Source organism: Crinia signifera, chromosome 6, assembly GCF_055691185.1.
Source record: "Crinia signifera chromosome 6, ASM5569118v1, whole genome shotgun sequence".
Taxonomy (NCBI): Eukaryota; Metazoa; Chordata; class Amphibia; order Anura; family Myobatrachidae; genus Crinia; species Crinia signifera.
In genome coordinates, this window is record NC_139222.1 from 235,007,024 (window position 1) to 235,034,056 (window position 27,033).

Sequence of the window (27,033 nt, forward strand, 5' to 3'; positions counted from 1 at the left end):
TTTCCCGCATGTGTAAACATTGAACATGTATGAAAATATTTTATACCCGCAATTATAATAGGCATCATCCCCAGATGAGATATGTTATACATCTTCAGTAATCAGGAAGATAAACAGACCTACACTGATTCATTCACATGGATTCTACAGGTTTCAGTCATTCATATCTGGGCACAGAAATGTAACATGAGTCACATGTCAACATTTATTTTAACCCCTTTAGAGGTGTTTTCTTTTTTTTTAGAGAGCGCTCCCCACTAGGCAAGTTTTTTTTGGGGTGAGCGCTCTTTAAAAAAAAAACCACCACTGTGGCTCCGGGGTCCGGGTAGAGCTGCTGAGCACTACATCAGTCGCTGCCCGGCCCTGTCCCCGGCAACCCGACTGTGTGTGGCATGACGTTACAAGGTCACATCGCACACAGCCAGGGGGAAGGAGGTGGGCACTGGAGCACAGCCCGAAAAATTCTCAGGAGTGCCAGTGAAGGGGTTAAACATTTCTATATTTGGTACTTGTGTAATATCTGGGCGCCCGATTTTGTGATTGTATGCCTTACCTTAAGGCATACAATCAGATGCGATTCAACGCGATTTTCAGCAAAATTGCATCGAATCGCATGCGATTCGATGCAATTTGGCATAGGATTCAATGTTAACAAGGTCCTGAAGCGTGGCCAGCGGACACGGAATACATTTTAAGTAATCCGCTCGCCACACTTCGGGCTAGGTGGTGCGCTGCGCTCGCCACGCTATATAAAATCAACTCTATGCCCACTTGGATAGTGGGGAAATGAACAGGACCATGTTAACATTGAATCCTATGGAAAATCGCATGCGATGCGATTCAATGCGATTTTCTGACCCGATCTTAAAATCGGGCGCCCAGTTATTGCACAAGTACCCTATATTTATTACAAAGTGAAAGCAAGAAGGAGTTGATAGATATTTAGTAATTACTGCAAAGTGTTTTTTTTTTGTTATCTTTACAGACTACTCGAAGGTTCACCTAACACAACTGATGGAGAAAGCAGAGGCAATTGCAGGGCGCATGCTGAAATTTTCAGTTTTTTACCGCAACCAACACAAAGAATATTTCGACTATACACAGTAAGAAACGGCTTCATTGCAAATGATATATATCGTAATGTATCGAAATGCTCATAAACTGTATTTGCAGCTCAGCTGGACAGCTTCCTCCCTGTTCATAATACACAACGGTTCTAGAATTGCATTCTAGCAATTAAATATTTTTTAAAGCATGCTGATATGAAACGCTATGTCCTCCCGATGCAGGGCTGTGGATTACACAAAAACCTTATTATATACTTATGGCAGTGACGGGACTGGCAGTTATGCAGTCACTTCACTTCCGGCAGACGTACTGACTTACTCTACCAAGTCTGGGGCATGCCTCCTGCATGCAGAGAGCTCATCCCTGAGTAAAAGCTGAGGAGTGGAGGAAGGTGACTATTGTGTTCTGTTCTGACAGAAATCCTCCAATTCACCAACTGTGCTAATGAGACATGGCTGCCATCTTGGATTTGCTAAATAGGAACTGCAGTGCTGACCTGGGCTCCTGCTACCCTTCCCAGGCTGGCCCTGTGTTCTTCTTTGAATGTAATCTGGCCTCTGCTGGTTATTATCTGGATCTACCATCCTGTATTCAGTGGCTGTTAGCGGTCTCCCACATTTGCATATTTTCTTCCTTTCTCAGTTGCACATGAGACTATTTTGTTTACTATGAGGAAAAAAAGCTAATTTTCTATGCACTACATCCCCATCTTCTCTGGCTGATAGCCTTCCCTGCCATCATCCGCCACCTTCTTCCTCTTCAATGCCTAATCCAGAAGGTCAACCACCCATTCAGAATGGGCTCTGCACGTCAATAGAAAGTAAGAAGTCTCATTAAAGCTTTTCTCCAGCAGACTTTCGAGCCCGATGCCGCGGGCAAACATGGTGCGATTTGCACTAACTTGCTATTGACTTTGACTACAAAGTCCAAATCAACAGCCCAAATTGCACCGTGTGTACACACCATAACATATTGTAAGACTGCCAATCAGATGTGCTTGATATCATTAGCATGTTTTGCATGGTTGCTTTTTCATTTCAATTTTTATTAATGTCGTTCATATTAACCAGCAAAATGAAATGATTTGCCTCAGCCTCACAGTGGTATAAATATAGATCAGCGAGATCTCATCTGTGACTGGGGCGAGATGCTGCCGCTTTCCTCCTGTTATATTGATAATGGAATTATTGGATTTTTGTGACTCATGGAACACACCAGTGCATATAATGAGATTACGGTTTGGTGGACTTTTATCAGCACAGTCCGTGGCAGCTCTCTGCAGCAAGCACAATGTCCTACAGTACAAGGCACACTTAACATATACCTTACAAAAATGATATAATATCTAATGTATTTTATATTTTTGCATGTGCAGGCAGGCATGTAATAGTTGCCAGATGAGTGACAAGGATGGAGAGCTAATGTAAGGCCGAGAAAAGGTGGGTTAGGTTTAAGGAATGGGAGGAACTAAACGATAGGCTGTGGGGAGGGAGGGTTAGGCTGCTGGGTAGGGAGTGGGGGTTTAGATGTAGGCAGTGGTGTATGGGGCCCGCTGTTTGACCAGGAAGACGGCATTTGGGGATGGAAACTGGACGTTTTCTGGGAGTGGTTAGAAAAACGCAGACATTCCCAAGTGTTTTCAGGGAAGGTGTGCGATGCCAGCACCGGCCTCGATCTATCGCACAGGCAGAGTAGATTCTGGATTACGCACAGACTAGAAATATAATTCGATGTTGAGTTGCATATGGATTTGCAGCTGGCTGCCGATCAGTGTGAATTTCGCAAGCCATTTGCAGACTTGCACAGGGCGGGTTTTCACTCTGGCGGGGCAGCGGCTATCTGATTGCAGAGCTCTACAAATTAGCAGGGCAGGGATCAGGTCTGTATAACCCCCAATGTACCTAGGGTTTCCCAAACCAATGGCTTATACGATCATAATGTTAATGGTCTGAGGTTTTGACGATGACAAGATATCAATGTGGCAGAATGTTGACTGTCCGTCATTATAGGCGGCAGTTAGATTGAAGGGTTAATTTCCTGGCCAATAAAAACCTGCATGGTTGACATTCACAATATTAACCTCTAACATTCTGAACATTTCATATCATACCATTATTGGAGTTAAAGAGTACTACAGTATATAAAGGGTAGTATGCATGGTATGTTTTATGTGGTAGTATACCAGTATAGAAATAGCTCTAGCTTGTAAGTGACAAGGTGTTACTATAATGCTTAGGTTTAGGAGAACCTCAGGTATCATATTTAAGGCTGTAAGGTGGATGATTTTGCTGTTTTGTGTAACAATTACATTTCCCGAGCTCGGTCCGCAAGGCACCCGAACAGTTCCGGTATTAAAGTTATACATGCTAAGGCACAGGTGACTAAGTATCATTAGTACCTCAGTCAATATACTGTAATCAGTCCTTAAAACTTGTACTTTTAGGTGCATACACATGGTACAATTTTAACCAATTTTGTTGAAAGACATTTCCATTGAACCCAGTGTCCTGGTCGAAAGATGTTGACGACAGACAAAAGATCTAGCTACAGTTTATAAGCTCTTTTTGAAATATCCAAATTGAGCTGCATGCACAGTTGATGAACAACCTTGATGAACAACTGGCGGGTATGCGCATCATCATTCGTCTGCCGTCAATATATTTTGTCAACATCTTTCGACACTGGGTTCAATGGAAGTGTCTTTCAACAAAATTGGTCAAAAAAATTGTACAGTGTGTATGCACCTTTAGTTTGCTTTGATGACTGTGAATCACTGGTCTAACTGATTCTTACATCCATCTAAAATCCTACATTAGTGGTAGGTCTTGTTATTAGTGTACCCATGGGCATAGCTTTAGTGGGTGCATGGGTTGCCACTCCTATGGGGCCCAGAGGCTTAAGGGGCCTGGATCCATGTTATATGCTGTTATTGAATACCAATTTCTGTATTTTCCTGCTAAACAATTGGTTCTGACTCCTTACCAAGCCTGAATAGGGAGACATAACATATTTAGTGAGGTGTGTATGTTACTGTATAACGGTAAGGGGCAGTGTAGTCTGGCATAATATGAACTGAACACTTACTGTAAATGTGGCATTATCTGAATTGAATGTTGCATAATATGATCTTCTCATTGTCACATGGTATTATATGAACTGGAGGGCACTATAATATGAACAGGGGGAACTGTGATGTGGCATAATTTAAAATGGAAGTCACTGTACTGTAGACACTATGTCATTAAGAGAATTGGGGGCACTGTGTTGCATAATGTGTACTGGCAGTCCTATAGTGTGACATCATGTCATCTAGGGCACTACTATAGCTCAGAAAATTAAAGCAGTAATTTTTGGGGTTTAGGCAAAATTCAGGGGTACTGTATGCAGCCAATAAGGTTTTCTAGGACCCAGAGACAACACTAAAAGTGTAATTTTTGATGGCTCACAGTTGGGTACATGAACACCAAATCCTCGGATCTGCTGTAGTCTTTTGTTTACATTCTAATCTGAACACAGTCATATTCAACATCATTGAACAATGTGTAATATTTATCTCCATACAGGCAGCATCATGGGAATGTCATGCAGCCTTCGCCAAAGGACAACAGTGGCAGCCATGGTTCCCCAATAAGTGCCAAACTGGAAGGAATCTTCTTCAGCTGCAACACCGAGTTCAACACTGGGAAGCCTCCACAAGATTCACCGTACGGAAGGCACAGGGTTGAGATTCCTGCTGAAAAACTCTTCAACCCCAATACCAACTTGTACTTTGGTGACCTTTACTGTATGTACACAGCTTACCACTACGTCATCGTGGTGATTGCTCCAGTGGGATCACCGGGGGATGAGTTTTGCAAGCTGCGTCTTCCTCAACTGAGCCTGAATGACAACAAATTTCTGACCTGCACTGAAGAGGATGGAGGCCTCGTATTTCGCCATGCCCAGGATGTAATCTTGGAAGTCATTTACACTGACCCTGTGGATCTTTCATTGGGCACAGTCGCAGAAATCATTGGTCACCAGCTAATGAGCTCGTCCACAGCCAATGCAAAGAAAGATCCTAGCTGCAAGACCTGCAACATCAGTGTTGGACGTTAAAAAGGCCTCTCGGCCTACCGTGAAGCAGTTAACCCTCCCTTTTCATTCTTACCAGACATGTTGTCCGGAAGCATGCAAAATGCAGCTGTCACCAAAAGCATACACTGAATCTAGAACTTCTTAACCCCTTCGCTGCCTGATGAAGCCTGCAAGGCATTGCTTGGCATTGCACTGTAGTTCCTCCCGCAGCAAAGGATTTATATAGCTTTTTTAAAACTTTTTTTATTATTTGTGAAGTTGATGCTGCTCTTAACCACTACAAATCATGTTCTCTGCCAACTGTTATAAATCTAGATGTTGCGATGTATTCTTTTTTTTTTATTTTATTTCTATTTCATTTGCTGTTTATGTTCTGTTTATTTGCCAAACAATACAAAACTCTATGTAGACTGCTTAAGCAAGGTAAAACTACCAATTATGGCTTTATCGGGGTGTCTAAATAGAAGTTATTTTAAGTTACTAAAATTATCGGGAACTAAAAGGAACTAATAAAAAAAATAACAGCATGAAAACTTGTAATTTCCGCATGATTGAGCGCTCAAACCTTAGAAACATCAGCACTTCCAACTTGGCTCGACAGATGTTCAATGTTAAGATATTAGCTAACAGGAAATAAATACTGTAATCCGACATCATAAATATGATAGAAAAATATTTTATTTGTACCGTTGTATAAAATATTTACAAATCATATAGAATATATAGAGCACATTTTATTAGCAACTGTATACATGTCAAACCATTTTTCCCTTATCAAAGATGTAGACTGTAAACGTCATCAAGTCGTGTATACGTTCCTGTTACTCTTGCTTCAAAGATTTTAATTAAAAACAGAACTGAAGTCATTCTGATTCATAGTGTCTTAAAAAAAAAATCAAATATAACGAAACGTCACAATAGGTCATGAAAATTATTTCACTTGCAAATGGGTTTTTGTTTTGCACTCCCAATAAACAATTTCAAAATGTCTGTTTTTTTTAAAACCATGCATTTTTGATACAAGAGAAGTACAAAGCATTTTGTTTCAGTAGGAATATTAAAAAAAAAAAAAAATGTACAAATGCGAAGCACAAATAGCACACACACACACAAGAAACGAAATGCATCTCCAGTGTAATTTTGTGAGGGTGCCTGTGTGATACAAGTGTAAGAAAGAACATACTAGCAGCATACATCAATTCCATAGCTCTGTCTGTATGGAGAAACAAGAGTTTCCTCCGATAAATTTACATATAATCAAGAATCAGATTTATTAAGGCAGCCTTGCATATTTCAACATTCTCCAAAGGCTTTGTTTTTTTTAAAGGGAATCTAATGTAATTTTCCATGTACAACTATTAACATATTTTTGTTATGCAATATATAAAATATAAGGCTATTAACAAAAAAAAAAACAAGACTCAATAAATAGTTTCGGGAAGCAATATCTTGTCTATTAGAACCATACACACCTCCCAAAAAAGTTTTACCTCTGTATGCATGGTGTATTTTTTTCTCCATCTCATTAAAGGCCAACTCCATTGAAACACACACTATATAACATACCGCATTACGAAGCACACGCAAGAAAATGGTGTGGTTACGATATATCCCCCCCTGCAGATCAAACACTTTGCAAGGGAACCCAATGTACACAGAGGTAGAAGATATACACTCTAATATAGATTTCTTTAAAGGAGAACATAAGGTACATAAAAATATAGAACATTCATCTTTTTTCTAGTTCTATTTAAAGTACTTCATAATATAAGGCTGCATTTAAGGTGAATAGTATTCGTTTTAAAGATGACGGGTTCCGTGGATGCTTCAATTTAGTAAATCAGTGGAACTTTTTTGTTGATAGAAATTTTGTCAGGATACACGGAACCTGTGTTTTTCATTGGATATTGCATAAGGAAAGTATCTGCTTATTTACACGGTTTCATTTATACATTTACACATGCAATGCTGCTTTCATTATACAAATATGTTCAAAAATAAATAAATATTTTGCAATATACTTTTTGCTCTTACAATATAATAAACTAGATATGAAACGTCAGACGCTGAGCCCCCTAATTCCATAAGGAACGCCATGTTGGGGCTACATGCGTTCCCATATATATGTCAGGTCCTAGATTACAATGCAGTTTTCAGAAAGTGCAATCGTGTTGCTTACATTGTTGGCCTTTGGTTGTAGATGAGTACATATGAAACACTTGATGGGATATAACCACAGCTCCATATTAAAAATAGGTAACGAAAGAATAAATATATACAGCTTGTACACGGCATAAATAGATTATTTTCTGGAATCTAAAATATTCTATTTCATTTACTGTACACTATTAACTGGTCTCGCCTATATGTGTTACACCTGCAACTTATCAAAGGCACTCCTGACAATGAAGCAGACTATACAAAGTTTGTTTCGGGGGAATCTACTTGAATATTTTAAAAACTAGACTTTAAATATACTGGTGAATTTGGCAAAGAGAAAAATAAAAAAAATGAAGCACAATTTTAAAAAGCCTGATTAAATCAGAGCTATTCAATTGCGACCGTAAATGCCCTCCAGTAGGGTATATATTATTTTATGATAGGGATGTTGACCTTTGGCCTTTCCATCGCTGGCCTGTGACTATAAGAGCAGGCTGGTTTCTGTATTCTCATGGACAGACACCTTTACATCCCTTTTTCATGATTTTTTGCTACAGTTATCCCTACCAGGTAGTATATAACTATTAAAGTGCATCAGAATTTCAGTGTTATACATGAGTGTGCAGAAATACAACAAATGTTATTCTTCTTAAATATCGCTGTGGTGGAACCACAAGTTCTAAATCGTTTTCGATACGTCTTGCTTGCTGATCAGGACCTCCAACAGCCGAAGCTTAGCTTTTATCTGCTTGTATTCACAGTACTCTTCCGCCATCGGTATTTTATCCTCTTTCTGGGCGCTCCTGGAAAATATAGTGGACAAAAAATGACATTGAGAATAGAAGACATTAACTGGAACGCAGAGTACTAATCGGAACCAAAAATGCTGAAATCAGAACCAAAAATGCTGCACATTCACTTCCCACTTCTTAGAAAAGCCTACAGGGTACTGCTTTCCTAGCACGGCGCCCGTCTCATTGATTGTATGCCTTAAGTTTTAGGTACTTAAGGCATACAATCAACGCGATGGACCCGATTTTTTAATCTCATGGATCTTATGCATCCATAAGATGCATGAGATCCATGAGATAAAAAAATCGTGAGCCCCCAATAACTATTGTTAACGCCACCAGCACTATCAACGCCAACCCGAAGCGTGGCGAGCGGCGGCGGTACGCGTCCTCCAACCTTTTCATACCCCCACTATCCACGTCGGCGTGGAGTTGATTTTATATAGTGTGGCGAGCCCGAAGCGTGGCGAAGGGACGCGGACTACTTTACATGTATTCCGCGTCCGCTCGCCACACTGTATAAAATCAACTCCACGCCAACGTGGATAGTGGGGGTATGAAAAGGTCGGAGGACGCCTACCGCTGCGCTAGCCACGCTTCGGGTTGGCGTTAATAGTGGGGTGGCGTTAACAATGGGGGGGCAATTTCACCCATGAGGGGGTGTTAGCAATTAAAATTGGGGTTTTGGGGCCTTTTTACATTGATTCCAATGTAAAAATCTCGTCGATTGCATCATCTCATGCATCTTATGCCGCACAAACACATAAGATGCATGAGATGCTTGAGGTATCAGCCCCACACAGATCGTGGGCGCCGTGCTAGGAAAGCAGTACCGCCTACAGAAATCTGCCAGCACCTAGTTGCACTGATTGAGAATGAGCATAGCAGGTCACGGTAACCCTTTGAGCGCCAGCATCTCTGTGAGAGATGCGCAAAATATAAATGCAAATAAAAAAAGTTGTTTAAAAAATATCATATTTCCTGTATAAAGGTAAACATCACGGGTCAATATGATGAATACAAATGTTTGCTTAGCAATTTTCACACCAATTTTGCCAAATTCACTTGGCGCTCAAAGGGTTAAACTTAAACCTAATACCACTTTTGCATCCACCTCCTCCATTTATTAAATGTTTCCGTATAGTTTCTTAAAAACTTGCTCAGTTCATCAGTTTAAAATAATTTAGGTCTTATCTATTAATCTTGAGTGTGGTTCCAGTGTCTTTATTACATGTACCACTTTTATGTTTGTGAATGTTTTATGAACATTTCTCGAAGGGGTGAAATTCATCTAATTTGAAATACAGGAGAAGACCCAACCTCTGCCACCTTAGGCATAATGCAGAAAGATTCTTTGTACCCTTCTATGATGCTTGCAACAACCAATTATATGGTATCTTTCCATTCATATCATTTCAAATTTTGTCCCTTCATTTTTTTTTTTAAAGAGTATTTTTTTGCTGAACATTTGATGTATTTCTTGCTACTATTATTACTCACTAAGTATGGTACCCATGCACAACATACCCTGACACTGGATGATGCCATACTGGGGAGTAAATCTGGATGCAATTGCACCACCTCAATGTACCTTTATGAATGGGTCACCTGGCCTGTAGTACTGGTTGCTTTGCGCATTTGTACTTCAAATACATAACTCCTGGTCATTTGGGTCTGTGGTAGGAGGATGTGACAGAAGTAAATACACTAGAGTTTGTCATATTTTTTGATTTGCTGGTATTGCGAGTGCCCATGCCGTGTAATGAGGTTGAATCCCCAATATCCAAGGTTCTGAAATATGAAATATTCAGAAACTCTTTTTTGAGAATGAAAATGATTACTAATATTGTATAAATTTATCAGCTCTGTGTATAAGGTGTATATCTGGGGTAGCCAACCCTAGTCCAACAGTGCATGTTTTGCAGGTCTCCTCACAGAATCACAAGTGAGCTAATTAGCTCCATCTGTGGATCTTTTAAAATGTGTCAGTGATTAATGAGTGCAGCTGTGCAGCAGCTAGGTTGTCTGGAAAATGTGAACTGTTGGTAGCTTTCGAGGGCTAGGGTTGGCTACCACTGTTCTAGAGGGTGCTAAATAAAAAAAAAAAGTAGCTTCTGATTGGTTGCCCATAGCAATATCACATGTGAAGTAGAATACACATCTTAGTAAATTTCCCCCAATCTGTAGTAAGTGAAAGTGTGTGTGTTTAAAGGCAAAGTATGATAAATGGGGAAGATCTGACTGCAACCAATGCTTCCTTCCATACGGTCCTACATTGTGTTTGATGGATAAACCACATGGACTGTAAGAGCATTGGCTATTGGATGGCTATAATCATGACCCCGTACAGGTCGCTCTACTGTACAGCATCTACATATATTTGCCAAGCAGAGTCCAACTTAACTAAATGAAGACCTGCAGGAATGGCCATGACTTTAGGTATTTGTTTAACAGATAAACCATTTGTATAAATCATTATGGGCCGTTCCTATTTTCATGCGAAGTAATATTGGGTTACGCGATTTTTACCCTTAAATAAAAGTAGATGACACAACATTTCCAAATTTTGCACAATGAAATTATTCTTGCTGCAAGTACTATACAGCAGTCTGCTGCTTGGGATTGGGCAAAAAGTGTCTTCTAGCCTGCAGATGGTAGCAGTGACTGTAGACCAGTGGTGGCCAAACCAATCCCTGAGATCTATCAACAGTATATGTTTCCGAAGCTCCTGTGGATCTGGATCTGTCTGGAAAGAATGACCTTGTTTGAAAATGTGATAAAGACTGCACCTGTGCACCACTTAGGTGGTCTGGAAACCATGAACTCTTGGTAAAGCTCATGGCCTACACCCCTGCTGTAGGCCTAAGACTGTGTTTGGATGATGGGACTCCAATTGGCTGTAGCAAATAATCTGAGTGGGACATTAAGATGGAGCAGGGACATTATAAATTCTCTCTCCATCTCTCTAGTGTGCTGATAGGTTGGGGGACCCTCCCACCAGATATAAAGGAAAAGGTCCTTAGGATGTGTCACCTCTTTTACTGTATAACTTATGCTACAAAGCTTAATGTTAGGGAACGGAGGCAGCTCTGGCTCAAGGGAACCAGCGGGAGTGCAGTGGGGCTGGCTCAGGGACCATGGTCTGATCAAGAATGGTGGCAATTAAAACCGCCCGCTGTCTCAACTGCCAACTCTGGAGTCTGCACAAGTTACTTCTGTACTGACAGTACCACCCACCGCTGAGGGTAGGGAGGGAATACCATAGGAGCTGCTCACTCATACAGTTCAGTCTGTATGTGGGGTGATGGGGTAATTTAATGGGGGGGTTTCTGTGAGGGACAATGTTTTTTTTTTTTCACAGCAGATCAGAATCCAAGAGACTGGTAGGCACTGCCCTAAACCCATCAATAGTCCGCTATAGACACTGCAAACAGAGTGTGAAGTCTTGAGAAGCTCAGTAACAGTATAGCATGTAGTCTCCCGGGATAGAACATACCTCCCAGTTTGCCGTGAAAAGTGCTCTTCAAATTCTCTTAATGCTTTTCGTAATCTTTTCTTGTCTGCTCTGGTTTCTCGAAGGTGATCTAGAAGCTCAGGCCTGTAAAGTAAAGATCAAATCCATAATGGTGAAATGAAGTTCTGGAATGCTGCACTCGCAGGGACACAGGATAGTACTGAATCCCCTCGCACGGCTCACTATTATATTATCACTGTAAAGTATGAAAAACACCTTTTAAAAAACATGAAAAAACTACCTTTTCCGTGTTGACCTAATGCTTGTGTCGACCTAATGACCACATTGACCTAATGCATGTCGACTGTTTTCATGTGTACAATTCCCGGTGGTAGTGCCCACTTGTACAATGCCCAGTGGTCGGCAAAGAGATATGATTCCGGTTTATCATACCTCTAAGCTGGATCACTGAGCTGCTAAGGTCAAAGGTTACACACATTAGGATAGCAGCAACAACAGAAATAAAAACACAATAGCTATAAACAGGATTCACATTTCCTATTCAGGAGTTGATCTATAAAAAATCCACATTTGCCCTTAGAAGTCTTGATGACACAGACGCAGTATAATACAGTAACTTGATAAATGATCAGAATTGTATTACTTTACCAGCAGCCAGGGGAAAAGAAAGAGGAACAGGTACTTTATACCGGGCCTAGGCCAGTTGATGAAGGGGGCAAATACTTAGCAGGATATTGTTTGCATTTACAACTGCTTTAATGAGACTAAAGGGTATATTTACTAAGATGGTAGTTCTATTTCACAAAGCATGTTGCTATGGGCAACCAATCAGATACTATCTATTATCTTCTAGAACAGCGGTGGCCAACCCGCGGCTCTCCCCCTTCTAAAGTGCGGCTCCTGCTCGCACTGCTGCCCGACACGGCGCCCACCGTCTGTCCCCCATCACCCGCTGCCAGCCCGGTTCCCGAATACCTTCTGAGGGTAGGAGAGCGCGCATCGCGCATCTCTCCTATCCCTCACTGTGCATCCTTGTGACTTGGCCGCCCGCCAATCACAGCTTGCAGGCCGGCAGCCAATCAGGAGCCGGCCCGCGAGATTTGATTGGTGGATGGCCCAGTCACAGGGTCGGGGTGAGAGGGGAAGGAGACGCGCAGTGTGCTCTCCTCCCCTTGGCGACCTGATTGACAGGACTGCAGGGGGACGCCAGACTGTCCTCTCCCCACCCGGCAGCAGCAGCAACAACGGTGAGTGCTGCTGCTGGGAAATTATCACTGGGGGCATAACTAGCACTGTGGGGGGCATATGTGGCATTGTGGCAACATATCTGGCACTGGGCACATAACTAGCACTGTGGGGGGCATATGTGTGGCATTGTGGGGACATACCTGGCACTGGGCACATAACTAGCACTGTGGGGGCATATGTGTGGCATTGTGGTAACATATCTGGCACTGGGCACATAACTAGCACTGTGGGGGCATATGTGTGGCATTGTGGTAACATATCTGGCACTGGGCACATAACTAGCACTGTGGGGGCATATGTGTGGCATTGTGGGGGCATATCTGGCACTGGGCGCATAACTAGCACTGTGGGGGCATATGTGTGGCATTGTGGGGGCATATCTGGCACTGGGCGCATAACTAGCACTGTGGGGGCATATGTGTGGCATTGTGGGGGCATATCTGGCACTGGGCGCATAACTAGCACTGTGGGGGCATATGTGTGGCATTGTGGGGGCATATTTGGCACTGGGCGCATAACTAGCACTGTGGGGGCATATGTTTGGCATTGTGGGGGTATATCTGGCACTGGGGACATACCTAGCACTGTGGGGGGCATATTTGTGGCATTGTGGTAACATATCTGGCACTGGGCACATAACTAGCACTGTGGGGGCATATGTGTGGCACTGTGGGGGCATATCTGGCACCGTGGCGCATATATGTGTGGCACTGTGGGGACATATCTGGCACCGTGGGGCATATATGTGTGGCACTGGGGGCATATCTGGCACTGTGGGGCATATATGTGTAGCACTGGGGACATACCTAGCACTGTGGGGGGCATATCTGGCACTGGGGGCATAAAGTTTTGTCATGTAGCCACTCCCCCTTGTGTCATATGACCACTCGCCTGGCCACGCCCCGACCACACCCCTTTTTGGCTTGATTGCCGATATTTTACGGCTCTTTACCTCGGACTGGTTGGCCACCCCTGTTCTAGAAGATGCTAAATTAAATAAGTAGATTCTGATTGGTTGCCGGTTGCAATATCCCATGTGAAAAAGAACTCCCATCTAAATATATTCCCCCTTAGTCTCATTAGAGCAATTGTAGGATTCAATTTACTTAAGCTTCTAAAAATAAAAAGAGATGAAGTTTCCCATAGCAACCAGTCAGATAATACCATTTCTCTACTGCATCCTAGAAAATGATAGACAGAATCTGATGGTTGCTATAGGCAACCACACCTCTTTTCATTAAAAAAAAAAATTCCAATATCTTTTCAAAAACCAAGGGTTTGCAGAATAATGCATTGTCATGAAAAGCTGGCAATTTAGTGGTTACATCATTGGAACGTCTGATTCCTTGAACATACAGTAATTGCTGCTTTACTGAAGATCGGAATGGAAAAGAAATCAATATAGAGTCTAAGCAGCTCTTTATAGACAAGTGCTCTTCTCGTGATGAAGTAATACAGGGGCAACGGTTACGGAGATATGAAGATATCCGCATGAAATGGTTAGAGCGATTCTCACAGCAGGGCATGCCTTTAATTACGCCTGCGAATAAAATTATTTTACAATATTGGTTCCCTAATGAAATCTAATTGTAGTTTGTCCAATAATGTATGTAAAATATGTAATCAAAACAGCAATAAGTAGGTAATGAAATAAAAAGAATGTATCTCGGGGATAATTGATTTGAACAGAGCTGTACATTATTAGCAGCTACTTTCCAGGTACTTAGTGAATGAAGGAAGCGGTCTACACCCAGTGCTTGTATCATGCGCAGCTTTCTCTCTGGCGCTGCGCAAACCTTTTTCGTGGTAACCTGATTACATTTTAGAATTAGTTTCAGAGCGATATGGTAATTAGGTTGATCCTATGAAGCTCGACCACTGAAGGTTGACAGGGCATAGGTGGACAACTGGAATAGGTGGACATGGCTAAGGTAGACAGGGGGTCAGAAGGTCGACACAGGCATTAGGTCAACAGTGGGAAGGTCGACATGAGGTTTTTACGGGTTTTTTTAGAGGCGACTTATGCCGACAGGCGGTATTTCATACCATACCATCCATAACGCCGTGATGGGAGAATATAATAGTGCCCGAAGCATAGCGAGCGCAGTGCTGCACTTACACAGTTTCCATGTCAACTATGTCGACATTCGGGACAAAAAAAAAAGTGAAAACACTTGTGTCAGAAACAAGTGAAATCCTTTTATGTAGCGCTATCTTTTTTCATACAAAAAAGCACCAGGATCATGCAATAAAATGGCTTATTACCAGAGGGTATCATGCATGTAATATATGTGCTGAATCAATCACCCAGGGTTAGCCAATCCCCCATGCTGATCGCATCGGGTGCCTTGCTGTGCCCAGAAATAAGCAAAAACCAGTGTAGTGTTAGGCCCGCCCCCCAAACTCCTATTGGCCAGGGGACGGGCTTAACACTATTAGCTTATGTGGATTCCCAGCATGTATATCAGAAAAAAGAAACGGTATAGGTAAGATCTAGTTTGGTAAGTGAGTAGGAATCCCTTACATTGATGCCTCGTGGAGATTAGACATGGACAGAGCTGGTTGCCGCGACGGCCGTTTCTCATCCAGAGGAGAGACGTATGCAGGCTCGAGATCTTCACTACAGTAAACAAGGTGCTCGGCTGCAGCTAGATCCTGTTCGTCCGTCAACACAAATTCACTGGATGAGTTCTGGGCGCTGTCATCATCGGAATCCTCTTCTTCATGCTAAGGAAACAATATGTGATATTTACAGCTTCATACATCAACAGAATGGGCCTAAAGCAGTGTGAGGCAGCCATTTTAGGTGACAAAATGTTTGTTATGAGGACGCAGCAATCAATTTACTAGCACCCAGTGAATTGTCATGGGCAATTAGGGAATCGAAAATGCTGATCCCCGATGGAGCGAACACAAATTATAATCTATAGGTTTTATTATACAATTACGTCTTTACAATCGGCATCAATCATCTTTCTGAGTCATCACATTTTAAACTTCCCCAGAAAAATCACAAGAAATTCGACTTTGCGTACAAATAAAACTTTAAATAGATCATCGGCGCCTTCACATAGACATCAATAGGAAAGGCTCATTTACTAACAGTCAATTTGAAAATAAAACCGAAAAGAACCAAAAATCACCATTTTCGATAGAATCATCAGAAACAGTTTTACATGTATTTGTTTTTAATTCCTGCGGAAGTGTCTGAAACCTCAATATGATGGACAAAACATGGGAGGGAAGCATGGGGCACTTTAGCTGCATAATTCACGGATTCTAAAGGCATTGACTTTAAAAAGCCCAGAAATGAAGGTTTCTGGGTAATGCAGTGCATGTGACTTGTTTTGGCCAGTAGTAATGGTTTTGTATAATTTTGTTGATTTTGAGTCCATATTGAGTCGCTGTTTTGGTTCTATTGAGGGTGAAGTAAAACATTTTAAAATTCAAAAAGAAACCAATAAACCAAAATAGACTTCTCTATATGCAGAGTTTTCTGTATAATTAGCTAATAATTGATTATGTCTTCACAATGTATTTATGTATAGGACCAACTAAAAACATTGGTAAATCTCACAGATAAACCACTTCATATAAGGCCTGGTTTAGAGATGGACGCAGTGGTGAGATGTTCCATTTAACCAAGCGACTTTTGGTAGGCTGCGCATGCTCTGCGATTGCATTGCGTATGTGCGGAGCTGCGCTTCTGAATGCAGTGAGTATTTTATTATTATTATTTATTAATTATTTATTATTATTTATGCCTGGCAGGAAGTGACCGCTTGGGGGGTGTTAACGGGGAGTGGTTTCAGAATCACAGGGGAATCATGGCCGCTTTTTCAGGCCAAGTACCTGATGTCAGCTGCAAGCTCATATGCACAAAAACATGGTGCCAGTGTCACTACTGCCGTGTCACTCAGCATATCCATAGGGCTGCCCTTAAGCCTGAAATTCCTTGTTTGTGCGTATAGACTGTGAAAGTGCAATTGCAATGGAGTTGTGAGAGCTCCGGTGGGCGACAGCTTCACTCACTAACAGCAACAGTTCTGTAGCCAATTGCATTTGTGTACAAACCTGAATGAGGCCCTTAGTACAGAAGACTAAGGGGCATATTCAACTGATCACAACGATACGCACATAGGGGGTTAAAAACCATTTAAATGGAAAGGCAGCTGCTTTTTGACTGACAGGAAGCCGGCGTTTGTGATGCAGATAAAAAATCATTTTTATCTGCATCATTTTCACAGGCCATTCACAGCCTTGCACAGGGCGGGTTTTCATTGTGGCGGGCCAGCGGCTATCTGATCGCAGGGATCTGCAATTTCGCATTGCAGCAAACAGATCTGAATCAGGCCCATGTAGTAGTCCGTGTTTACGATTGCCCAACACTGCTTATTTTAATGGGAATATATTGCGAGAATACCTCAGGTGCCTTAGTATCCATTTATATCAAACTATTGCTTATTTTACCATGCACCCCTATGGGCTCTACACTGAAAACACTTCTCATCTTCATAGCAATATTCCTGGTTTTCAAATAATACTAATAAAAAAAGTTAACACACAATAATTCTAACAGTGCCTCAGTGTACACATTATAAAAGTGATAATGTTTCAAAAACCTTTTAGTTGTCCACCTACCTTATTCTGTCCACAATGCAGCATATCCTTTATCTGTCCCCTGGTAGCGCTAATAAGCACTTCTGACCTTTTACTTTCAAGAGCCTGTTGTTATAACTAGATTTAATTGGCCCTTAAAACAATAAAAAAACACTTCTCTGGTGCAATTTCAAAAACACACAATGTTAGCTGCAATATGGCAGATTTTCAGTATTATTATTATCAGTTTCTTATATAGCGCACACATGTTCCGCAGCGCTTTACAGAGAATATTCGAACATTCTCTGTAAACTCTCCTGCCCCAGTGGAGCTTACAATCTATATTCCCTACCACATGTGTGCGCACACACATAGACATTCTAGGGTTCATTTTGTTGGGTGCCAATTAACCTACCAGTACATTTTTGGATTGTGGGAGGAAACTGGAGAACCCGGAGGAAACCCACGCAAGTACGGGGAGAATATACAAACTCCGCATAGTTAGGGCCACGGTAGGAATGGAACCCACGACCATCCATGCTATTAAACTTACTTCAATGGGACTTTCTAAAGGCCTGTTTCAAGGAGCCATGCAGAGATTGGGATAGGTCAGGATCCTTTATTTTCATGCAGAAGTACTTGCAGGACACAATTAAAGAATACCGTATGGGGCAGATGTATTAAACCTGGCGAAGTGATCAAGTGGAAGGTGATAACGCACCAGCCAATCAGCCGGTCACAGGACAATTAGGTGCTGATTGGCTGGTGCATTGTCATCTTCCGCTTTAACACTCCATTCACCGGGCTTACTACATCTGTCCCTATGTGCCGTTTCATTTTGCTCCACCATTATGTCATTCATATGGAGAAATAGAAGTATAAAATAAGCAGTAGTAAAGAGATGCAGACTTACAATGGTTGGGATCAGGGATGCAGTAGACAGAAGCTGCTTTAAAATCCGATATCTGTCGTACAGAGGTTTCATGAGACTTCTCTCTTGCTTTGTAACCTAAAATATCAAATCCATGTTGATGTAAGACCACAAGTCACACAGTAACTTTCCTACACGCAGTACATTAAAACAATCTTTGGAGTAAAAAGTGGTTATGGTTTTCACATACTCTGAATACAACATAGACACTTATGAAATCACATCAGACAAACCCTGGGGATACCCTTGCGTAGGGCACAGTCTCCTGTAGTGCGGAATACAGGGCTATCATTTTATTTTCATTCTTAAGTCCACATAAACTCAACATCTGACATTTTCAAGTAGATAGAAGACATTGCAAAGTTACTACATGGAGCTGTAGCTCCTCCCACATGTGAGGACAGAGCCGGAACGGGATCTCAGACAGGTACAGATTAAGTTCTAGGCATTTCAGTTACTGTGACATCTCCAACTAGGTCCTTATATCAACATGGCCATAATGTCATCATGTAACATGTTGATATGTACATCATGCCAACATGATCATTTTTAGCAATTGGTGGTGTCGCGATGCAGCTTTTTATAGGATAAGTACCATAAGCCCATCCGGCAGTTACGGCAAATGTTCTGGTGGTTGCAGCTTATGTTATGGATTGCACGGTATGCTCTATACCAGTGATGGCTAACCTTGACGCTCCAGCTGTTGCTGAACTACACATCCCAGCATGCTTTGCTACAGTTTTGCTATTTGGACATGCTAAAAATTATGTAGGGCATGCTGGGATGTGTAGTTCAACAACAGCGGTAGTGTCAAGGTTATCCATCACTGGTCTATAATGTAATCTTAATGATGGCATTTATTAGCTGTCAACATTTGGAGATATCCCCCCCCCCCTAACTAAACAAACAGACACACACACACACACACACGGGGGGGGGGGGGGGGGGGGGGGGGATGCACAATCCTTTATTTCCAGATTATGAAATGAGCCTTGTAAGACTCTTGTGAACTTGGTTGAAAATGTACATTGTACAATTTGTAAAAATGTCATATCAAAACCTACTAACACTTTGGGGGGAAATTTACTAAAGGAAATTTGTAAAAAAAAATAGATGTATTTGTATCCAGAAATACACTTATTTTTGACATTTACTATCCCGAAAATACACCAATTCGTAATCGTATTGATAGCACATCAATACGATTACGAATTGCCGTATTTTCGGGATAGTAAATGTAAAAAATGAGTGTATTTCTGGATACAAATACACCTATTTTTTTTACAAATTTCCTTTAGTAAATTTCCCCCTTTATGTCTAGTACTGCATATTTCTGTATTTCTCTATTATTATTTAGCTTTGTGTAAAGGAATACGGAACAAAAGATCTGCATTACAGCGGTGTCCTCATGCATCATACACCTATAATTATTGTAATTAAAACATAAGCAATACTATCGGTTCGATGGGTACAATATCCAGGCAGTCAGGAAGCCAGCGGCGGCATTCCAACGGCAAAGTCCAGACGTATCCCAGTAAATAATTTAACCCTACCCTTAATCCACCCCTCCCGCACCCCAACCCTAACCATCCCCTACTGCAGCCTAACCCTCCGTTCCTGCGGCCTAACCCTCTGCACCTATAGCCTAACCTTAACCATCCCCAACCTATCCCGAATCATAGCCTCCTGCAGCCTATCGAAAAACACACCCCTCACAGCTAAACCTAACCCCTCCCCCATAGCAGTGCCTAACCTAACCCATGTACTTACTTTTGGGAACCTGCAGCGGGTGTTATGACTGCTGGGATCCTGACAGCTTCCCTCTTTAGCATGCACTGAACAATACATGGCCCAAACCAGCCATCTCAAACAGAGCATGCAAAAACAAGATCACATTCTCCCTACAGTGCCCAGTACTATTACTATTTTATGCATAGGAACCCTCATTCTATACTAACGCACTGAAATATAATAAAGGTGTCATTACGGAAGAATGATAATCTTAGCTAGATAAATGGCAGTACAGTTTTTTCCCATTATTCATTTTGACTATATTGTATGATCAAAAATTCCTCACATAGGGAAAAGTTTCTGAGGGAACTTACATGTATTTGCCTTTCTGTACTGTATGCTAGATGAAGGTACTAAAACTAGAACAAAGAAAGGGCTTTATTGGAGTTGGGTTTTTAGCCTGCATGTGTGTCTTGAGTTGCACCTGGCATGTGTATGTACAAGCAGCACAGATGTGGCTGGTAGCATTAATGTAAGGAGAGTCCCTGAGCAGTGATTGTGAAGTGACACAAAAAGAAGCACTGAGATGTTCCGACTTATGGAAAGTTGCATAGAGAGATGCTAAACCGCGTACATTGGATGACACAGACTGAGAAACTGCAGCTGCTTCACGTTCCAATGGTGCGACCAATGGTGGCCTCTAAAGATGCACCAGACGGTAATACAGTGTTTACAAACGCTGGGCATCTCACTCCTGTACACCAGGCCCGGGCTCTCTAGCAGCAATAACATCAAGTTACATACGTGACTGCAGCGAGACACAAGGACGTCTGCACCTTAATCAGAATCAGACCCAGCAATTCCAGCTTCACCTTTGAAACTCTACAGCAACTTAGTCCCACAATCCAAATGACTAAACCAATACATAAAAGAGCCAGTATCTTATTATAATATTATAACTACCCAATTTGTAAATTAGGATAAAATCACTCTGCAATCTAGCAGCTCTTGTAGTGCCAAGATGAGCACAGACTCAAACATCTGAGTGCGTAAATCCGATTACAGAATTATGTGCATAAAGGTTTATCACCCAATCAGGACACCACCAATTATGCTCTGGCCACAACAAACATCACAGGTGTCTATCAGACAGCTAAACCTCCTAAAGCCGGGTGACACGCCCTAAAAAGGAAGTTCTCACACGGTTTCAAAACAAAATCTCAAAGCCGGTTCCCATGTGGATTAAAGGCCTGAACTTGGTGTACAATGACATAATAGCGTCCTCTATTTACAGGTGTCTCTAATAACCCTAATGCTCAATTTACTTATTTTTTATGACCAACCATGTCCAATGTGATGGAACTAAGAGGGAAACCCATCATCGCTAGGCTGCATGGGGCAGAAGCATATTCTCTGTGATCATAGTAATCCTGCATATTATGCAGTCCAGGAAAAACAGGCAGGAATCTGGACTCAAGCGGCAGGTCCGATGAGAACTGCACAGAGCGGATGTCATGTCACAGTTTCAGTGCTGGATTCACTTGTGCTAAGAGCAGGGGAATGGGAGACCGTCGTGTTCTCAGTATTTGCATATGATCACTGCAAGGGGATTTTTTTTTTAAATTAGTGCGCCTGATGGCACTGCCCGGCTCCCTCCGCTGCCCCCCCCCCCAACTCCCTCCGCTCAGCTTTCTGATCACGGGCACCCCCCACCCGCTGACATCCCCCGCTCTCTGGTCCCCTCGCCGGCGTCCGCCGCCCCCCTGCTCCCTCCACTGCAGCTCCCAAGTGCCTAATCGTGTGTGACCCCTCCCTGGGAAGCTGCAGGGACAATCAGGTCCGACTAATGTATGGGGGCTTAAGGTCCCCACACACTAAGGCGACTTCTCAGAAGGAAAAAGCTGTGACCTCTCAGTCGGCAGGACTGCATACGATACACTGGAGGCTTGATCAAACGACTTGTGCATCTATTGTGCAGCAGTTGTGATCCTCAGGATCCAATGCAATGCGCACGGAACCTTGCACCGCATCGGCCCTGATGTCATACAACAACACACTATTTTCATATTATTTATTGCCATGATCACATGAGCAGTGACCAAATCTTGCCTAAGAATCACCCGAGTGTGTGGGCACCTTAATACTCTACAAAGAACACATCAGGGTTCTACAGTACATTGCATTGAGATTAAGCTCAATTACAAATCTTCTATTTTAGTGATGATTGCTAAACAAATATACCTGTAATGTGTCGTGCGTATTTATTGGCTTCACGAACGTGTAATTCCAGGTGTGAGCATTATACAGTTGAAGTCAGGACACAGTTGTGAAACCTAGTGGCCCTCATGCTCTGCGGCTTTCAGTAGCCAGGAACATACAGCCCGATTCAGGTTTGATTGGACAGGACCCCGTTTCCAATGGGAGGTCTCTGCATGGATATGCGCATGTGCAGAACGCCTTCGGCGAGTATCACACTTGCCGAGGTGTTTGCAGTGGGCGGGGTGACAGCAGGGGAACACCCAGCGTTTCATGGGAACGCAGGTGTGGCGTTGCGAGGGGATGTAGACCTGGTCAGGTCGCTGACCTGTTCGCTAGGTCTCATGGTCCCTTCAACAGAATTCATTCCCCAACATTAGGCTTTATGTGCATGTTGTTCACCGCTCCCAGGATTGTCCAGCCCGGGTATATTTACATTAATGGACAGGCTTCCCAGTCACAGGGCTGTCCCCTAGGTTGGCATAGGGGACTGATTATCAGGCATGCTGAATTGGAAAATGACAGTACATTCCCATATGTCATGTAAAATAAATAATAGAAGGCTATTACAGACAGGCTACTGAAGCACACATCGCTCTGCCGGTAGCGGTAGTTTGGGGAAAGTGTTAACGGTTTTCACCCTATTTGCCACCTGGATGCTGTAGAAATCCATCTAACATTTCTGAGCGCTATGTCAGGATAATTTTACATTCAGCCTGTGTCTGTCTGGCTGGCATCCTGCCGCCTAATGTTCGACCATTTGTAAGTCCATCCAAATTTGCTCAGGGAATTGTAAACACGGCTGCAGGGAACCAGAGAGCGTCTGAATAGACCTGGCGGGCGATCTCCTTGCTTTCCATCCATATCCGGACGTGTTACAGAATGTGCAGCAAAACTCATACTGAGATGTACAAATGACTATCCTGTAAAGCAGAGATGGGCAATAAGCGGACCATAAATGCTTGTGCACTACACATCCCAGCATGTCCTGCCACAGTTTTAGCAAAACGGATACAGGGCATGCTGGAATGTGTAGTCCCACAGTACCTGGAAGGCCGCTTGTTGACTACCTTGCTGTAATGTCTTCTTTTAGAACTGTAGAACACAGCTGCTGACATAGTTCTAACATTTAAGAGCTCTGTACAGTTCTGGAAAAAAATTATGAATTGCAGGTTTTTATGTTATTCTGTAAGCAAGAGATTTACCTTTGTATCGATCAATCCATACGCTGTGCCATTTACTTGGTATATATGTAGATCATTGTCAGTGCCCCATCCCTTCACATACGCATCGGGAAGGCTACTGGAGACAGGCATTAACAGGCCATCTACAGAAGAGGTCTATCAAAAGGTGTGTACATGGTGCAATATGGTCGCCGAGCAATTTTGGCTTATTATTATCATATCGCACCGTGTACCTTTTATCCGGCGTTATTAGTTTTGACTGACAAGTCACCACTGAAGATTTAAAATTGAAGGGGCATGCTCCAGCGACCATTAAGAAAATAAATCAGGTTCTGAATAAATTGTATAGTTTGTGGGATGATTTATTTTCTTTTTATTTGTTATCAATTTTTATGGGAATTTAAAATCTGAATAGAATCAACTTTTAACGGATGTCTCCCTTCCTGAATGAGGCAAGCAGTAGCCAATAGAAGAGCAGTCAGGGTACCTTTTGAGGTATTGGTCAGAGTGCAACGATGGCAGGAATGAGGAGGTAGAGTCTCACCTGTCATACTTCAGTATACTCGAGTTTTGCTTATACAAATACCAGTTGAGTGTCCCGTATCCGGGCATCCCTTATCCGAATTATTCCAAAAACAGTGTTTTTTTGGAATAATTCACTTTTTTTTATTTATTTATTTTTTTTACCCCCTAACCCAGAGGTTCCCAAACATTTTTGAATCACGGAACCCTAGAGTTTCAGAATATTTTTCAGGGCAACCCTAGGCCAAAGTTTGTTACCAAGAATAAAAAAAAAAAAAAAAAAATGAAATAAGTTGTGCATAAATGTCATCCTTAGGTCCAGTTATGTGGTGAGGAACACGATTCACTTCTGTTTCCGCACATATTTTATAATTGGAAGCCCCAAGCACTGATTTTGCCTGTTTCATTGGCCATAAATAATTTGAATTGGTTCTGGACCACCAACCTGAGGCACCCCTGCAAGTGCTCCGAGGCACCCCAGGGAGCCTAGTCACACAGTTTGGGAACCACTGCCCTAACCCTTTTTTTATACTTACCAAGTCCCCCGGCGTCCACGGCAGGCCTTCAGCATCCTCTCCGTCGTCTTCAGCGGTCCCAGGAGTGCATTGCGCAAGTGTGTGCACGCGCTGGTGACGTCACCGGCGCGCCTGGGAACTCGCGCAATGCACTCCTGGGACCGCTGGTGATGACGGAGACGGTGCTGGAAGCTGCCATGGACGCCAGGGGACAAAGTGGATGCCGAGGGACCATGACCATTCTGACTGTCGGGATGTCCTGACAGTTGGAATCCGGGATTAAATACCCCCCAAAGTCCAGACAAATCAGCTCTGAAAAATGATAGTTAAGAGCTGGTTGGTTGGGACTCTCTCACTCTTCACTTTATATCCATCCAAGACATAGTAAATAGACCCCACAGTCCTAGCCAATTAGCCCCTAACTGTCTCGCTACAGGATGTGCTTGAAAAATGGCAGTTATGGGCTCATTGGCTGGCAGTTTATCACTCTCCACTTTTTATATCTTATTACACCTGGCTCGAAATTTTTGTACATATACCCCAAAGTGGCTACTGCTCTTCCCAGCGCTGCTACAATAGGTCACTATAGAATTACATGCATCTCGACTGAATAATTCTATGGTGATGCGATCAAACACATCTTTAAGGTTTCTATTACAGATATCTGTATGGTTACAGCACACACTGGGGGGTTATTCTGGTTCATAGGCTCACATGCGAATTTGCATTTAATAGGAATACACGCAAAGCTAAGACACCTGAGAATGTCATAGTTTTGCATGTACCTTCCACATCATTCGATGGTCGGCGACCATCGAATGATGTGGGTGTTTCGCCATAGGCAGCGAATGGATGTTTATGCTAAAAATCCATTCGCAGCCACGAGGAGGAATTCGCCTTGCGAAGGGGGGGCGGCATATGTGAACGGAGAGCGGGCTTTAAATCACACACAGCGCTGCAAATTAACCAGAATAAGGTCCATCGTGCCCTATATTAGCCTTGCAGATTATTGTTACGTCTAATGAGGACATGCAAGATAACTAATTTAGTTTTATTTCCGCATATTGGGGGTAATTCAGACCTGATCGCACAGCCTGAATTCACACGGCGGTTGATTATTGATCAAAAGTGCGTATGTACGGCCCGTAGTACGCGTGAGCAAGGCCGTACTGCATTGAAAACGTGCTACTTTTTCTATTTGCAAGCCGATCATAAGGGGACTGACAGGAAGTAGGCGTCTGGGGGTGGAAACTGGCCGTTTTAGTGGGAGTGCTTAGAAAAATAACAGACGTGCCTAGGATAATGCTGAGAGTGCTAGGCGTGCCTAAGTATTTTAGGGGAGGGTGTGTGACGCCAGCTCCAGGTCAGATAGGAATTTATTCATCACACCGCTGAGTAAAGGCCCCCACACACTAGAATGATTTTTTGGCAGATTGTCCGATTTCCGACCAATTGTCCGGCAGATTATCGGTAAAAATCGGCCGATATATCGGACGATCAGTCGGAAATCGGACAAAAAATCGTTCTAGTGTGTGGGGGCCTTAAGTCTCTGGTTACTCTGCACCTGCAATAACTTGTGCCCAGTGGACACATCATTCGGTGAGCCTGTTGCAATGGGTTTTGGACACATTCACTAGACAGCACAGACATAAATTCGCAAGGCGGGATTTCACGCTACGAATTAGTAGCCGCGCGGTCAGGTCTGGAATTGCCCCTATGTGCATAGGGATAAACACGTACAAATGTAACAAACATTTTAGAACAAATTATTTGGAAGTAGAACCGCACAAACATGTATTAGACGTTTATAGACTACAGCTACATCTAAGGTTACCAACAATATACTTACTGGCCGTCCGTGAATATTTTCAAAATACAGAAGGCATTTTTGGAGACTCATTTTTTCCAGGTGCATTTGCTTTTTTGTCATATCCTATTTGAAAAAGTTATTAGCACAGTTAGGAGGGTTCTCTGGGATAGATGTGTGTCAGAGAATTCTAAGGTTCAACAACATACATGCATTTACTGCAGGAAGTTGCCAGGGGTAATGTGGCCGATTCCTCTCCACTATCTAGCAGCTATTTTCCATTATTGGAAGATTTCAAATCTGCTGTATATTATTCCTGGGGTGTAGCAGAAATGGCCAATCATAAATTGTGATGTCACCTAGAACACATACCAACCTTTAACGGAGACCACTTTCACCAGCAGGCTGGTATAGTATTATCCAAGGGCCAGCCCTACCCCCAATGTGATATTTTGTATATGGACAGTGTAAGATACACTGGTATGGGTCGTTAGGTGGACAGTGTCTCGGTCGACCTCTAAGGTCGACACATCAAAAAGGTTGAAGTGGTCAAAACGTCAACATGATACCTGAAAAAAGGTTGACAGAAAGCTTTTACAAATTTTTATGGTATCTATGTCGACATGGACCGTGTAAATGTACTGCTGCACTCGCCATTCTATGCTGACA

General features: G+C 42.6%; 2 protein-coding genes across 5 annotated transcripts in view; one reads left to right on the top strand and one right to left on the bottom strand.

The window, feature by feature from the left end:
• Window positions 1-6,135, top strand: part of PHYHIPL (phytanoyl-CoA 2-hydroxylase interacting protein like) — a 146,449-nt gene extending 140,314 nt beyond the window's left edge. For both annotated transcript variants that reach the window (XM_083149115.1, XM_083149116.1), the window contains exons 4-5: window positions 986-1,103; window positions 4,632-6,135. In XM_083149115.1, coding sequence (XP_083005241.1) covers window positions 986-1,103; window positions 4,632-5,166 — 653 coding nt within the window. In that variant the 3' untranslated portion in view covers window positions 5,167-6,135. The remainder of the gene's footprint in view (window positions 1-985; window positions 1,104-4,631) is intronic.
• The window catches only part of FAM13C (family with sequence similarity 13 member C), a 118,807-nt gene continuing 97,579 nt past the window's right edge, over window positions 5,806-27,033 (bottom strand). For 2 of the 3 annotated variants that reach the window (XM_083149113.1, XM_083149112.1), the window contains exons 11-15: window positions 26,407-26,490; window positions 18,332-18,427; window positions 15,344-15,546; window positions 11,593-11,694; window positions 5,806-8,108 (exon numbers count right to left, since the gene is read on the bottom strand). In XM_083149113.1, the coding sequence (XP_083005239.1) occupies window positions 7,985-8,108; window positions 11,593-11,694; window positions 15,344-15,546; window positions 18,332-18,427; window positions 26,407-26,490 (609 nt within the window). In that variant the 3' untranslated portion in view covers window positions 5,806-7,984. The remainder of the gene's footprint in view (window positions 8,109-11,592; window positions 11,695-15,343; window positions 15,547-18,331; window positions 18,428-26,406; window positions 26,491-27,033) is intronic. The other variant, XM_083149114.1, reaches the window with a different exon arrangement.